This window comes from Ascaphus truei, chromosome 14, assembly GCF_040206685.1.
Source record: "Ascaphus truei isolate aAscTru1 chromosome 14, aAscTru1.hap1, whole genome shotgun sequence".
Lineage (NCBI taxonomy): Eukaryota > Metazoa > Chordata > Amphibia > Anura > Ascaphidae > Ascaphus > Ascaphus truei.
In genome coordinates, this window is record NC_134496.1 from 43051542 (window position 1) to 43068749 (window position 17208).

The following is a 17208-nucleotide window of genomic DNA, read 5'->3' on the forward strand; positions in this document are numbered from 1 at the left end:
ATCGTCATTATATGTCTAGATTCAGTCTATGTTATTTTAATTGCATTGTTATAAAAACAAGAGCTGAGCCAAACATTTTAACAATATATAAATTCGATGTTTTACTAGCCCTGCTGCTTTGATGATGGATTGAGCCTTTTATAAATAGCTTCAGATTTTTAGGCGAGCGTGTCGGACGTTGGAAAGAATGATTACATGCTGGTGGGAAACGTCACTTACCTGCAGGTGTAACGTTCTTTGCCCTTTCGAAGAAGATTTTCTGGAAGGGCACTGGGAGGAGCTCGGAAATTGAACATGGAAGGGACAGACTGTATAAGTTCATTGGCCTCGGGTTTGAGGGCATTGAAACTCTCCAACTTTTCTGCCATGTTTTCTATTGCCGACATCTGAAAGAAATGAGCAGAAAAAAGACACTACTGATTAGTATACTCGTCCCATTCACTCCCTCCGAGCCACGCTCTACACGGATTCCATGAGAGTACAGTGGCCCATGTGAACTAAGTGGTGATAATCCACAAGACACCTTCGTCCATCAGAAGACGCCTTACAATCAAGTCTAGTGAATGGGCTGTATGGTGTTTTCTGGCCTTCGGAAGCTTCTTATGGAGCAGTAAAGTAAATATGCTAAGTAGATATGGCCCTGCGTGTTATGTACAATTAACTTTGAAAGACAAATCCTCCCAGCATCAAAGTCAAAGAGGACACAAATATATCTTACAAAAAGAACAGCGCGATCATCAATAAGCTCAACGACAACAACAACAAACACAACAACAACAAGCACTTTGTCACTTCCAACTCTTTCATACTAGTAGGCTCTGTAAATCAAGGCACAATCTAGGCCACTTCTGCAGAAAAATGGTAAAATAGATATTTATACAAGGCCATTAAACCACTTGCAAAGATAATAAGGCACTTGATTAAGTTTGGCCATTTGTCCACTAATTCATTCTTTTATGTCTGTGCATTCTCAGTAAGATATACCTCATGTCTCAGTACCATTTATTCAGCTGTTCTGGTGCCAGCTCATTTAATTCCACACAGGTGGTCTGTTGAATAACAGATGTATCCCAAAATACCATTAACAAGACCCAAAAATGCACTGCCTTGTTTCATAAAATCTTATATTTGGATAGTTTCCACATTGAAAGGGAGATTACGGAAATATGTTCTGCTCTCACGTATAAAACAATAACCCGCAGAGAGAGCTGTGGGGTTTACTTTCACACTACCTATCGTTGGCTGCCATTAGAATAAATATCACTTTTTAATTGTATTTTATAACATTGATGTTTGCTGCAGAATGGACAGTTAGTAGGCAAAACAAATCTATGTACTTTACTTGTCATTGAAGGAAATTACCACTTATCTCATGCTTTCTTCGAAACTACATAATTGTTCACAGTTTCCATTCAGAATGTTTAAACCCTACATGGGTCAAAATGAATGAATTATTTCTACATTTATTAGTGTAATCCCCCCTCCTAAAGAGTTACAAGTAATATTAGTATATGCTGGGCCCCACCCTGGTTGCTATGGGGATCAATACGTCATGCAGCAGTATTTAAGGAGGAGAGAATGTTCTGAAAGGTTAGGTTCCCGGAGGTACAGAGGAGCGGAGCCTCGGGGAGAGTAGATAAGAATGCTGGTAAAGTAATGGCATAGACCAGGCCCCCTGTTTATTATGTTGTAGATAGGGATAGTACCCCTTAAGTAAGGAGCCCCTGCCAACGGAATGGATTCCTGTACAGTTTAGTAAAAGGAATTCTGCATGCCATAGAGGGCCTCAGGAAAGAGGGCCTCAGGAAAGAGGGCTCCCGGGTGCCTGCTTATCAGCTCTAACCGCGCATCAGCGCTAACGTTCTCCATCAGTCTGTGTGGAAGTGGCAGTTCCAAAAAACAGACAGCAAGGTACTGGGTCAAGCAATAGGAGACCCATCAGGATTTCCTGTAGGGGCCCTGAATAGTTGTATCACTACTTAAACGGTTACGGAGAAACAAAGGGGGGCCGGGTCCCACAAATACCTTAGCAACTAAGTCACGGTACCTCCAATCGAGTGTTAAGAGTGGGCACTGATGGAAGAAAAGTATTTGTGTATGTCTGAATGAAAACAATGTGCAATGTGTAGATATATATATATATATATTATATTATATTATGTGAGCGGCCCCTGTGTTTGAGAACACAAATAAATGACAGTTGTACTATAAATGTTCCTGGCGCCCATTATTGTACAAATCTTGCTACTTCATCGCCAGCCGCCTGAGTCAAGGTAACCCATGCAGAGTATCCATTTACATATCACACCGATGTAACCGTCCTAGGAATCCGGGCGGCGGGGGGGGGGGGGAGGGGCGGTGTTACATTTATTTTTTAAATAGATTTTCAATATATCTCCCAATTTTGTGGGGGGGGGGGAGTTCAAAAACGGAGAAGGGCCCCGGAAGGACACACCGCCCTTATATTTATATTGTTTTACACACAAAAAAAATGAATGTTTATGCAAAAAAAATTAAAGGAATTAAATTTAATTCCATTAAAGGAAAATGTGAGAGGAAATACGGTACAGTACACATATGTAATACATGCAAAAACAGCATCAACTAAAAGTTCATAATGCTCTGTTTCCCCTTTTCTTGCAACATTGAGAAAGAAAATTAGGATTGATCTAACACTCAAGCTGCCAGGTTTCCCCCAATTCATTATTATTGTGTTGCAATTACTTCTGCTTGTAATCACTAAAATCTGAATCGCTGGTTTATTAACGGATTAATTGATGGTTTAATAGTGGAAACGAGGTGCTTAATTTTCTATTTTTTCTTCTATATAGCGCGATCAGGGACAAAAACGTTAGAAACTTAGAAGCCAGCAATATTTTTTCGATGTCGCGCCAGTAAAACAGTATCGGGCGAAATGTTACGTCATCAAGTCAGCGCCACCACACACATGCCAGGGGAAAAATATTATATATATATATATATATATATATATATATATATATATATATATATATATATATATATACAGCTAAACCCTGTTATAACGCGCCTCGTTATACCGCGATTCGGTTATAACGCGGTTTTCCCGTTGCTCCCGTTTTAAAAAAAAAAAAAAAAAAAAAATTTATAAAAAATTTTTTTTTTTTAAATTTTTTTTTTTGCACACTGCACACACTGCACACACTGCACACACTGCACACACTGCACACACTGCACACACTCACTGCACACACACTGCTCATTGCTCACACTGCCACACTGCACACACACTGCACACTGCACACACACTGCTCATTACTCACACTGACACACTGCACACACACTGCACACTGCACACACACTGCTCATTGCTCACACTGCACACACTGACACACTGCACACACACTGCACACTGCACACACACTGCTCATTGGACACACTGCACACACACTGCACACTGCACACACACTGCTCATTGGACACACTGCACACACACTGCACACTGCACACACACTGCTCATTGCTCACACTGCACACACTGACACACTGCACACACACTGCACACTGCACACACACTGCTCATTGCTCACACTGCACACACTGACACACTGCACACACACTGCTCATTGCTCACACTGCACACACTGACACACTGCACACACACTGTACACTGCACACACACTCCTCATTGCTCACACTGCACACACACTCACACACACTTACAGACACTCACACACACTCACACACACTTACGCACACGCACACACACTCACACACACTCCCACGCACACTTACGCACACTCACGCACACTCACAGACACTCACACACACTTACACACACTTACACACTCACAGACACTCACAGACACTCACAGACACTCACAGACACTCACAGACACTCACAGACACTCACAGACACTCACACACACTCACACACACTCACACACACTCACACACACTTACACACACTTACACACACTTACACACACTCACAGACACTCACAGACACTCACACACACTTACACACACTTACACACACTTACACACACTTACACACACTTAGACACTCACAGACACTCACACACACTTACACACACTTACACACACTTACACACACACTCAGACACTTACACACACTCATACCCACATACACACACCCATATACACACACACACTTTCTCTCCCATATATACATACACACACACACTCTCTCACTCTACACAGACGGGGGGTGGGGTCGGAGCAGAGGAAAGGCCGCGACCAGCACCACCACCCGCTCCCCCCCCCTCCTCCCGCGCAGGCAGCGGGAGCGCCAGGGACAGCGGTGGGGAGAAGAAACCCCCCGCTACCACCTCCATGCAGGCAGCGGGATCTGAGGTAAGCGGCGACCTGAGGGACATCCCCGCTCTCATCTCCTGCCCCGCGGGCTGTCACGCGGTGACAGGGGGAAGCGGGGACAGGAGGGACATCCCCGCTCCCATCTCCTGCCCCGCGGCCTGTCACACGGTGACAGGGGGAAGCGGGGACAGGAGGGACATCCCCGCTCCCATCTCCTGCCCCGCGGCCTGTCCCGCGGTGACAGGGGGAAGCGGGGACAGGAGGGACATCCCCGCTCCCATCTCCTGCCCCGCGGCCTGTCCCGCGGTGACAGGGGGAAGCGGGGAGCGGAGGGACATGCCCGCTCCCATCTCCTGTCCCGCGGGATGAATATGCGCTAAAGCACGGCGGCCATTTTTTTTTCTCGCGACCCCGTTAGTAACGCGGTGGTCTCGGGGTGGACCCCGAGACCCGCGTTATAACGGGGTTTAGCTGTATATATATATATATACTGGATGATAATGATGAAAGACAGGGCTGCAAACCTGTCTAAGACATGCAAATTTGCATACAGTAATATTTCCATTTGCATGTCACTTCCCAGAATCCCTTGCTGCAGTGGAAGCACTGTATGCTGGGTGATAATGGTGAAAGGCGGGGTTGCAGACCTGTCTAAGACATGCAAATGAGCATACAGTAATATTTCCATTTGCTATATGCTTTACTGTGGAGGGTTTTAGTCACATTTTTGTTACCCACCATAACTTAACTAAGTATGGTGAAACCTATCCCTGCTCCATTTTGCAAAGTCAGTATAACCAACCCCACACTGATGAGACCCATTAAGGTTGAAACAGCTGCCTGTGGGTAGGTTTACTGGCTATGCATCTTAACCCAGGCTCAAAAGCTGTGAAATGCAGCAAGCGTAAGCTTTAGGGGACCATGTTATATGGGTTTGAAGCAAAAGGTGGCACTGTGTGCTCATTTGCAGGTCACTTCCCAGAATCCCTTGCTGCAGCGGAAGCACTGTATGGTGGGTGATAATGGCGAAAGGCAGGGCTGCAAACCTGTCTAACACATGCAAATGAGCGCACAGTAATATTTACATTAATTCATAAAAATCAGCTAACATCCCCTCACCAGCACAAAATGAATTAAAAAAAACAACCTTTGTGTGCACTCTGTGATTTGTGAGGAGTGAACTATTTCCTCCTGCCCCTACTTCAGCAGAGAGCACCTTGTGCCCATTTAGTTTAGGTCCCTGCTCCGAAGAGCTTACAATCGAATTGGTTGGTAGGAAGAACGTACAAAGACTGTAGGAGGGCGTTCTGCTAAGTGCCTCTGCAGGGGGCCACGGTTTATGTATGAGGCGTAAAATATCAGCCACGGAGCTACTCATATGCTTCGTTAAGCAGGTGTGTTTTAAGGTGGGTCGTAAACGTGGATAGAGAGGGTGCTAGTCGGTTATTGAGGAGAAGGGCATTCCAGAGGTGTGGGGCAGTCACTGAGAAAGGTTTAAGGCAGGAGAGGGCTTAAATACAAAAGGGGTAGTGAGGGAAAGGTGAGATTCCCTCTGTTCCCAATGGGCTGCAGAATACATTTACATAACTGCAGCAAAAGAGTTAAGTCTGGCCGGCTTATGGTGCTTGCGTTACAAAGCACACGCTGTGCTCTTGTTTTTGTAAATGACAATTCCCCTTCTGTTGACTCTGTGTTTTTTTCTTTCTTCTCTTCTCTAACCTACAGCTTTGCCCTCTTGTTCCATGCTCCGATTTGTAATGGTAGCTACAAATTGCAGTGCACAGGATACCGATCCCTATTTGTTGGGTGTCTTTCAAACATGGAGCGAGAAGGAGAAAAAAAAATCTCCCCGGGAAGTCAAGATGCATTTACTTGTCATGCGACACAAGCGAACGCAGCCAGGGCTGCAGGCTCGCATGGGCTCGCGTCATAATCATTCAGCTGCTAAAACATTCTGCACAGATGTGTGCGGACAGCACATTTGTCATCATGACGGATCCTGACATGTACTGATCACAGGGCAGAGAGCTTTGTAATGTTACTGCTGCCCTGATAGCAGGTAATTCTGTCCCTGCAGAGAAATGTCATTATCCACCCAACAAAAGAACACGCATTACCATTTATTTATTTTTGCTTTTAAAGCTCTATTTTTTTATTTATTAAAAAATCAATTTTTTATCCCGTGCATTATCAATTCGGCGGTTTTTAATCTAGTCGGGCTGTCGCGGTACGAAATCATTTTGCTATTTGGCTAACGATAGGGGGGGAGGTGGGAATACATTTTCAAGAATGAAAAATGACCTTTGGCCTTAGGGCTGATTAGCACTGACAGAGAAGCACAAAGGTTATCATAGCACGTATAATAGTTAGGAATAATAAGTACCTCAGCAAAGATAATAAATATCTTTTATTTATACCCTTTTAATATTCTAGTCAGTTTCATTATCTAGTGGTATTAAATCACTTGACTTTTACTTTTTTTTAGCTGTGATAGATTTTTAAATCATAACCCATTAACATTTAAAATGGCACAGAAGCCTAGTGCCTGGATATCTATCTAAGGCTATGCCCACTTAGGAATGTCTTTTCAATTACTAACAGTAGGATGGAAAAACAGTCTCTAACCCAGAGAAGGGCAACCTTCCTCAAGACCCACCAGCAGGTCAGGTTTTCAGGATATCACTGCTTCAGCACAGGTGGCTCAGAAGACTTATTGAGCCACCGATGCTGAAGAACGGACTGATGGAGCCACCTGTACTGACGCTGGGATTGAGCCACCTGTGTTGAAGCAGAGATATCTTGAAAACCTGACCTATTGGTGCCCTTGAGAATTGGCGTTGCCCCCCCCCCCCCCCCTTGAGGATTGGCGTTGCCCCCCCATCTCTAGCCTCTTTGGAGCTGTATTGGTCATGCATATGCCCATCTACTACACAATGTGCTAATACTGTAGTTTGTTTAAATGCAATTAATGTAAAGCGACAGCTCCATTTGTCAACTAATATGAGTGTTCCAATTGTCTGGCAGCATTTATCAGTGTAGGTTCATGGCCAAGAGGTTAAGCCTAAGAACCAGGATGGGTCTCACTTCCTGCAAAGCTTATAACACTCAAAGGAAATTACCATTTTAAAACCAAAGAAACTCAAAGCCAAAGGGTGTTACGTTACAAATGATGCTAATAATATATTCCAATCAATACCATCTAACAATGTGACCCCATAATATACTATATGCATGAAGATGACGAAGACAGGGAGGGATCATCTATGCTTTACCACTAATACTTTTCCAACCACTTAGGCAAATTAGCATCTTCTTGAATATACATATTTATGTGGAGATCATATACATTCATTTGCTATAGGTGTAAACACCAACAGTTCACAGATTCAGTATTCGGTATAATATTTGTTCCTGATGCTAGTATTTATAATGGTGATCCATGTATATCCACTTATCCAATTATCCATCGGATACTTAGGTATAAGAGAAAGGATTATATTGTGTGCGGGGGGGGGGGGTTTAAATGTGAATCGCCAGCTATATTTTGTGCAGCTGCTGCTGGGTTCCTTATAGAAATCCCACTTTTAATTAAGCAACTTATTAAACATGCCACATATCTCGCCCTGTTCTTTCTCTGCTGTGCATGGAATTCCACACGCCCTCTCAAAGAGCCAAGTATCATTTCAGTGCTTGAGATGCCAGTCACAGGGAGAGAAAGGGACGTCAGTGGGCTCTCTCATTCAAGGCAGCACTGTCACTGATAAAACACAACTTTATATACTACTCATGAAGAAACATTAAACCTCGAAGCTCCACTGCTAGGATGCACTGCCCGGTTTAGCTGGGACAGTCCCGTTTTTTGTCCCCTGTCCCGGTATTCCGAAAATGTCTGTAAATGTCCTGTTTCTCTCACAGCTTGTCGGCTGGTGCACGCGAGGTTGGCAATTGCTGAGCGCGGTCAAGCACAAGCCACGCGTGCGTGGTCCGACCAGAGAACTCTGATCGCGCCTGCGCGCCCAGTGAGCTCAGTTTGCGCATTCGCTGTCGGCGCTAACCTTTCGCGCATGCGTGGTTGGCTTTCACCTTTCGCGCGTGCGTGTTCGGCTCTCGCCTTTCGCACATGCATGTTTGCCTCTCGCCTCTCGCCTTTCGCGCATGCGCATTCGGCTCTCTCCTTTCGCGCATGCACGGTCGTCTCCCTCCTTTCGTGCATGAGTGTCTGGCTCTCGCCTTTCGCGCATGCGCGTTCGGCTCTCTCCTTTCGCGCATGAGCGACATGTGTCCTGGTTTTTCCCAGGAAGAATACGGTCACCCAACCCAATTCACGTCCAATAAAGCAAATTATTTGATTTGTTTCTATATGTTTTTTCTTCACATAAGTATGGGTCATTTGGCCAAAATATGTAAAGCCTGCAACCACATCAAGCTCAATCCCTTTCAGCAGGTTCCTACACTACCAATTGCATACGGTGTCCTTATTCCTTCCACCGCATAAAGCAAAGAGGAAACGCAGTATAACATTGGTGGTGTGGGAACCTACAAAAAGGGTTGCTCTGTGACCTGATTACATTCTTTACATGAACTAAATGACCCATACATAGATACACATCAAATCATTTGTCAGATTGGACGTGCATTGGGCTTCTTTGTTTACTGTTGTATATTTGAGGTTACTTTCCCAGTAGCTCCCCGTTGGCACAAATAAATAAATATATAATACTGTGGGGCGGGGTTTTGAGCCAAGATTGGTTCTGTCCAATCATGAAGAAACGTGGCTGCTTTTCAAGTCATCTCTTCTCCCCTCACACCAGTTAATACAAATATTCGGGATAATATTAATTTACAACCAGCTGCGGATTTCCAGATCCGCCGCCCTTAGGCGCTTGCATGTGGTGGCCTCCTCCTTGCTGCCGCCCTCCTTCTCCTTCCGGATCGCAGTGTCAAATGACACCACTGACGTCACCAACGTGACGTTGCACGGTGTCACGTTGCCATGGTAAAACGATGTCATTTGACGGCGCAACGTCACGTAGCCATGGCAACGAGACGCCGTTTGACGTCACGTTGGTGACCTCCGCTGCATCATTCAGGAGGAGAAGGAGGGCGGCCACCACATGTAAGTGCCTTCCCATCAGTCCCGGGAGGCCCGAGAGTGCGGCAATGGTATATGGGGGGTGGACATTTTTGCCGCCCCCAAATGTTGCCACCCTAGGCCCCAGGCCTATCGGGCCCAATGGGAAATCCACCCCTGCTTACAACACATTCCCTTTATCAGCGGCAATGCAGACAGTTTCGGACACATGATGAGATCCCCAGGTAATCAACTATTTTGCTGAATATTTGTATGCATGAAATAAGTGACAAAGCTGTGTCGTGTTAAATGTAAAGATGGGGGAAATTATGGGCGGATATGAATCTGCAGCGGATCGGACGGTTCTTTTGTTCCGCGAATTTCAGCGGATCAATCTCAAAAAGGCCGATGCGCGTTTTGCGGTATGTTTTATTATTATTGTCCATACACTCCCCCAGATTCTGCGATCCACGGCTTGGATTCCACAAATCCGTCAACGGGTGGGATCCAATCGCGGTTTTTGATTAATCCGCGTGGATTGAAACCGACCAAATCCGTTTGCAGATTTTTCGCCGCAAAACGGATTTTGGGGAGAAAATCCGCAAAAAAATCCAGGAAACAAATTTTGGGCAGATTCGCCCTTCTCTAGTTATATGACCTTGGGTATTAGACTTACATTGTGTAATACAGCCCTCTCTGTGAAGGAGGAGCCTGTAACGCAATGCACGGTGTTCCAGCAATTCTAGGGTTAATATTTCAGCCATAAAACAATTGACATTATTTTAGCCCTCCATGGGAAAAGTTGCTGTGCTATATTTATTTTATCTGCAGGAGAAATCTCAACATTCTGGTCTTTGTGGCTTCACTTTTTCACAAACACATATTTATTTTACGTTTTTCAACAAATAATTTATGATTGAAAATGTTGAGGAGTGCAATGTTTTGGAAACAGTGAAAGTCAGGAGAAAGGTCATCTAATTCCTAACGAAGATTAATCGCCTTTGTGATGCTGGGATTAGAAAATAATTCATTCGACTTTTCCATTAAAATGTTACCCTAAAATTAACTGTTAAACTCATCACACTGCATGAAAAAATAAAGAAGACATTGAAGTTATATATAAAGGGGAAATATATCCTTTTAATATGGAAACTGGACTTTTTTCCCTTATTCGTAGCACATTTTGGAAGAATAACTGACAAATTGTTGCAACAAATTCAATATTCGTTGCTGTTAAACACGATCCCTAATAATTAATGCGTACAAATACATAACACACAAAGTTATCAAATACAGACTAAAACGTACCCAGGTTCTCTGATCCGGCATTGGGAACTGGAAGAAAAACAAAATATAAATGCCATTAATTATTCTGCAATAAAACTTTTGTGCTTAGAAAGCCTTATTTACTAAATGGTGCTAAACTGTAAGGCACCTTATGAGTTATGACCAAATCCCTTGAATTAATGTAATAAGGAGTGATGCTAATGTATATGCTATTTGCATGGAAACCAGTCTGGATGTCTCTAGCTACTAGTAAATATAGCATTTAAAATAAGGTTGCATATTAAGATCACATATCACGGATTTAAGAAATGAAGAATATAATACATGGAGGACATGCTAAGCCAGGTAGCTTTCTGTTAGAACACCGTGGTCCCAAATGGGCATTAATGACCAGGGCAAGCAAATTTTCACGCATTTGCCACACATTTTATTGAAACATGGCAACATTTTGTGTAACGAACTGCATTTCTTTAATATATTATTTCTTTAATATATATATATATATTATAATATACGATTTCCGGTTAATACTGTCACACCAAGTTGCTTACCTGAAAAATTATTTTAAAACACGGATTTGAGGGCAGTGCAAGGTTCTTGACATACCTAATGCTTCTATCAGATCACTTCATTTTCATTTTAAATGAGTGCATTCCTGGATGTGGACCAAATGCACTTTTAAAACTGTCCCTGTGAGTGCTCCAAAATCAGACTGATAGAGTAATACATTTTCTTCTGGCAAACAAAACAGCTTGATGCATTTACTCCCTTGTGGGAGAAAAACATCTTTGTGTAGCAGAGAGAATGCACCTGTTTTGCAGTTGTCTAAACATTAAACTAATTAGAATGAAGCTGTAACTCACCCCTTTCTTTTATTCATTGGCTTAGTGGCTAAATCATCTGTATCTGTAGGTAACATTTGCTGATGAACCCTTGCTGATTCAAGCAACTCCCTTTTGAACAGACTAATCTATTTCAGAATGCGATACTACATCTAGGGCTCAATGGTAGTTCTATGCAAGTCCCCGGTGCTAAGGGGTTGGAATAAAAAAAATGTATTTCTTAGCACAATAATAATAGCCAGAGGAAGATTACAGGAGCTGCATCTTTCTATGGAATTATTGTAACATTTAATAATTTTATTATGATGGACCGAGCTTGTCCCCTAGAAAACCTTGATTTATGTTATCATGCATTCATGAGATGGGGTCACCACACAAGGTCATATAATTCCAAAGAATCACATCCTAAGGGTCGTGTTACCTAACGCTAACCCATATCCATGATTGCCTAATTATTCTGCATGGATAGAGTTGTGCTCCTCAAGAAGTATTATCATCTTAAATATTTATCTATCCACCTCAAAAATGTGTTCTGCGTGTGTGTGTTTATAATGAGCCAGCAGATCCTATTCTTTATTCCATAGCGATCATGGTTTTTAGAAACTGTTAGAAGTTCAGTCGAAACATTGTGGTTCTCGTTTTTATGGCATTAAAATATAAAGTTGTTAGTGACCCTACCAGTCAAAAAGCTTATGCAAAATAGACAAAAAGGGGTAATTATCACACAGAAATCTGAAGCTAAGTAACTTAATAAAAATGTTGTGATACTTCGGGGTAAAAGCAGCTATGACCATTCCTTTTAGGCCGCGTTTATAGTTACGCTGACGGAGACAGGACTGATGATGTCACCCGTCGCCATAGGCGAAAGTTGCACTTCGAGTTTGAGTGACGTCGCTGGCAACAAGGCTAGTGACGTCACCAAGGGAGAGGGGGGGGGCAGAGTGCAATAGGTGCTCACATGTGGCGACTGTCTCTTCAAAAATCAAATAACACTGACTTCCAAATTTTGGGACGCTACGTCGCTCCGTCGCTGTCGCGCCTACTATAAGCGCATGCAACGGATTCAATGTATTGGTTTTGCCGTGACGTCGCGTCACCAGGCACTATATGCGCAGCCTTAGGGATGAGTCTCAAAAATGTGTAATTGTTTTTGATTGAATAAAATCCTACAATGAACTGCAGATTCCTGCAAATTAACTGCTAATTGGTAAAAACAAACACTGTTGTGTGTTGTTCTGCACATACCTGTGGGTGAAATAAGAATCCGGGAGAAGGCCGTAAATATTTTTCTTTCAGAATTTCGAAGGGGTCCATCAGTTTCCTCTTTTCTACCCTGAAAATGTAGATATTGAAATGCTCTATGGTGATTCTGTGACTGGTTTTCAGCAAATATAAATATTATCAGTAATAAAACATTTTTTTTTTTAATTTAATTTTTTTTTACTTATTTCAAGGATATTTATTAAATGACATACAAAATGTTTTAGCATTATAAATGGTCACATATTGGAGGTTTGTCATTTGTTTGCAATATATATTTCTCAGCGGAAATATACTTTTGCGGTCAGATAGTGCCCTATAATGCCAGCTTGAAACAGGTCCTATCCAAGAGCAGATGTTGGAATGTGGAATGCATCTGGAAATCTTAAACATCCATTGTTCGATTAGATGCTGTTATAGGGAGTAAGTGTACAATGCCCTTTAGTGTTTCTATACATAACAGTGTTCATTTTTAGGACAATCGTATTAATTCCCTCAAATATTAAATGATGCTTAAGGAGCCAAATACTCATGTCTTACCTGTAAATAGGATCCATGAAGAACGGAACAGGTCTGGCATGCTGTAAGCAGCGCTCAGATGCTTTTTTCTGCTCTAGGTCAATGTCTTTCTTTTCCCCAAATATATGGTTTTTCCGGGGCTCTGTCTGTTTTGTGGTAGTGGCTCGACTTCTGCTGCCAATGCTCAAGTCCAGAGGCTGGTCATGGTTTGAAGAAGTTGGAGCCGCAGGCTTTGAAGACACATTTGCCACAACCTTTTCCTCTTTACGTTTGGTGGTAAGATCAAAGGGAGGGTCGGTGTTCCCCTTCTGTAATTTCTTTACTTCGTTTGGAGACTCTGGCTCCATTTTTAGAGGTACCGGCCTGACGTCTCTGTCAGGGAATGGATACACTGATTGGGAAAAGGCTGGAAAAAACGGAAGGGGAAACATAGAAGGGTAAGGTAATGCTCCACCTTTTTTATCCGGAAGCCCCACAAGTCCTGTTGAACCAAAGTACTTCTCAGCAATCGAAGCAATAGCTTTGATGGAATCATTCACAGCTCCTGACACAGCGGTTTGTTCTTCTAAACATGGCGAGAAAATGGAGTGACTGTTGTATTCTCTCTTACTATTTATTGCAGCTAGGTTCTGTAAAGGGCTCATTTTCTCCTTATATATCTTACCGTTTTCTTTAACTTTCTCTTTATCACTTTCAATGTCACTGTCAAGATCAGAACCAGAGGTTGTTTCCAAGTCACTTCCACTTGGTGTACTTACATCATCCAGGTCACTGCTCTCTGACTGGTCACTTAATTTTTCATGTGGTCTCTGGTCAGAGCGGCTCGCTGGTAAGAACTCCCCAGCCTTAGTTTCGCCCAGAGATGGGTGCTTACTCAGTGCTTTCAAAATGTCCTGCGTAGCTGGGAGTATTTGAGGTCTGTTCAGATGTGGATTTTTGCTCGTTTGTTCAACTCTTGGTAGTCCTTTCACAGGTGAACTGGCAGGCATTAGAGGCGGTCTGTGATATAGACCTGATGGGAACAGACCAGGAAAACTAAAAGAGAATCCAGGCGCCGTTGGAAATGTAAGACCAGCAGTATGCCGACTAGCACCAAAATAATCTGCCAGCCCTGCGTTTGCATGGTTCATGTTAATCATAGAAGCCTTGTCCATGGCTGGAGTTCCTGGGAGTGAAATGCCTTGACCAAATAATCCTCCAGCCGCAAAGTGATTCTTCCCCTCGCAAAATCTCCTGTGCTTATTAAGTGATGACGTGGTACTGAACATTTGCCCGCAGTCTTTGCACTTGATTTGAGTCCTGCAGTCAGCGTGCATGCGTTTATGTCGGCAGAGGTTTGAAAACTGAGTGTAAGACTTGTGGCAGACTTCACCTGTGCAGAAACAGGAAACATGTCAAAGTACTGTGTGTGCATCTTGCACTGATACCAACTCCAAAAGCATTACCCACCAAAACTAAAAATCTGCTAACCTTTTAGATGCCGGAAGACATGAACTCGACCCAGCCACAGTAAAAGCAGAATTTACCTATGTCTCAATAGAGATATATAAGTTGTTTTACTGTATTGTTCACACTTCTGACTAATACATATATAGTGTTAGTGGGTTACGTAAAATATGTCTTATTTGGAAGATATATACTATTATTGTTTGGACTTACCACTTTCATACGGGTAAATGTTTGGGTTAGTGAGGGATCCTGTTCATACACCAGAGATTTTTTTAAATGTATTTAGTTTAATTATAATTACAATATATAGCTTTATCGGTGGGGAGGGGGGAGGGGAGGTTAACAACATATCTTAGATTTCTGTGTCCTGTGATTACCTTATAAATAGGAGGCAAAAGTTCAAAAAGTGTTAAATGATCAATGACCACTTTGCATTGGAGGATATCCAATAACTACTGGGTTATGACAATCTTCTGATGTTCTGCTCACCTTCATACTTTGTTTTTTGGCACTTAACAATATAAGTCACAGACATAGAATTCTATTTTGCGTGTTCCTGTAAAGAATGTGGCAATTGCAACTGCATTACAGATCACTACGCTCTCATCATTCACACATCAAAGCCACGCAACAGTAAACACTGAGCACTCTGATACATTTTCAACAATCCTTTTGCAAGGTTGGAGAAAGGCTGACAGAATTTACAATAGCTCTATTTTAAGCTTGTGAAGGAAACCGAATTGAATGTATCTCATCCTGCATTGCTGGTTCCCATGAGCTGTAATCACGTCCCCTCACTTCCACTCACACCAGTGCTATTGCTAACCTTCCTGCACTTGTAAACCCTTGTCCTTGAGAATCCAGAACACTTGCTCTCATCTCTCCGATGTTTACTCCGCCATTGAGCTGCATTACCTATTAACTCAAGTATCACACACGCATGCACAATATGTGTATATTGCCTTTATTTGACATCTGCATTTTTAATTAAATGTCAACTTAACTCGTATGTAAAAAAAATAACGCATGCCAGCATGCGCTGACCAACGGGAAGGGAAGCATGCTGGGAAATATATAAAAAAAATTCAAATGTATTTTCATGTAACAAGTAACAAAATAAAAATGTGTTATCTGAAAAAAAGCTACACATTACTCCAGCCCTCAAGACCCCTCAAAAGAGGTCTGGGTTAAAGGATATCCCTGCTTCAGCACAGGTGGCTCAATCAGTGGCTCAGAAGACTGAGCCACTGATTGAGCCACCTGTGCTGATGTAGGGACTGATTGCGTCACCTGTGCTGAAGCAGTGATATTCTGAAAACCCGACCTTTGCAGGGGTCTTGAGGACCGGAGTTGAGAACCCCTGCTGTAATGTACTGTATATGCAATGCACTGATTGGGATAGCAGTGTGACAGGGCGAGAAACACCTTGCAGAGAGGAGGGGATTTATTTGCCTCTGTTTGCCTTCAGTTTAAAATGATCACTTCTTTGGGGCTTCTTTTGTACATTGACTAATTAAATAATACAGGAAAAAAACCTTGATGGTTACTTACTATTGATGGCACAGTAAAAATGCTATTATACTAATTAACATGGATTAAATGCTTGGATACCAAAGGGACAAGCAATGCATTATACAGTTCTGCACTGATGGGCCTCACGCATTGAACAAGAGAGTTCCTGCATTAATGTGGCTTTAGAGCAGATTTTGGAAATTAGAATAGTTTTCTACATGAGCACACATGTGACATCTCACTTTAAGCAACACAGATGAAATAATAGCTTCCATACCCAAAAACAACACACAAGACCCACACTTCTACAGTTGGCACCTACAAGTTGATGTTCTCCTTCAAATTAAGATTGGGGTGTAGGCACAGCATGCACATGGACTCTTCCGTAACCACTTCTCATCACTCCGTGACATCTCCTACAGTTACCAAAAGCCACAAAGCCCCCAGGTGCCTTAACCTACCCATCAACATTCACTGTGCCCGAGTCTGTAATTTTCTGGGAACCCTGGAATACGATATTTTCTGCTTATTAAACACCGTAAGTAGCACACTGAATATGTTGGGCCAATTATAGCATGTGGTTTCTATTTGGGAGAGCTGAAGATTCTGTGGAGGCACTGAGTAATTACCTTTGTGTTGGTGAGCTTTCACTCAAGTTGGAGCAGAATAATGAAATAAGAGACAGTTGCCATAAACAGACTATAGTGCTACAGACTGTGTGTGGGCTGTTGCTGGAAAACCGATAGCACCTTCACATGAGAAATACTTTGAGTACATGATGTACACATTCTTTAGTTCTGTCATTACATGGCTATTACTCATCCTTGTTTGGATATCATCTGCCTACCACAATATGTTGGAATAAATTATTTGAAAAGCATCTCCTTTTTCGAAAGGTTTCACATTCTTTAGCTTCTGCTTCTTTTGGTTAACACTATTGAAATCGTAATA

The 17208-nt window shown here is 42.6% G+C and overlaps 1 protein-coding gene across 4 annotated transcripts in view; it reads right to left on the reverse strand.

Moving 5' to 3' along the window:
- MECOM (MDS1 and EVI1 complex locus) overlaps positions 1 to 17208 on the reverse strand; it is a 379798-nt gene that overhangs the window by 14593 nt on the left and 347997 nt on the right. For all 4 annotated transcript variants that reach the window (XM_075570634.1, XM_075570633.1, XM_075570635.1 and 1 more), the window contains 4 exons: positions 13318 to 14668; positions 12763 to 12850; positions 10697 to 10723; positions 220 to 386 (listed from right to left, as the gene is read on the reverse strand). In XM_075570634.1, coding sequence (XP_075426749.1) covers positions 220 to 386; positions 10697 to 10723; positions 12763 to 12850; positions 13318 to 14668 — 1633 coding nt within the window. The remainder of the gene's footprint in view (positions 1 to 219; positions 387 to 10696; positions 10724 to 12762; positions 12851 to 13317; positions 14669 to 17208) is intronic.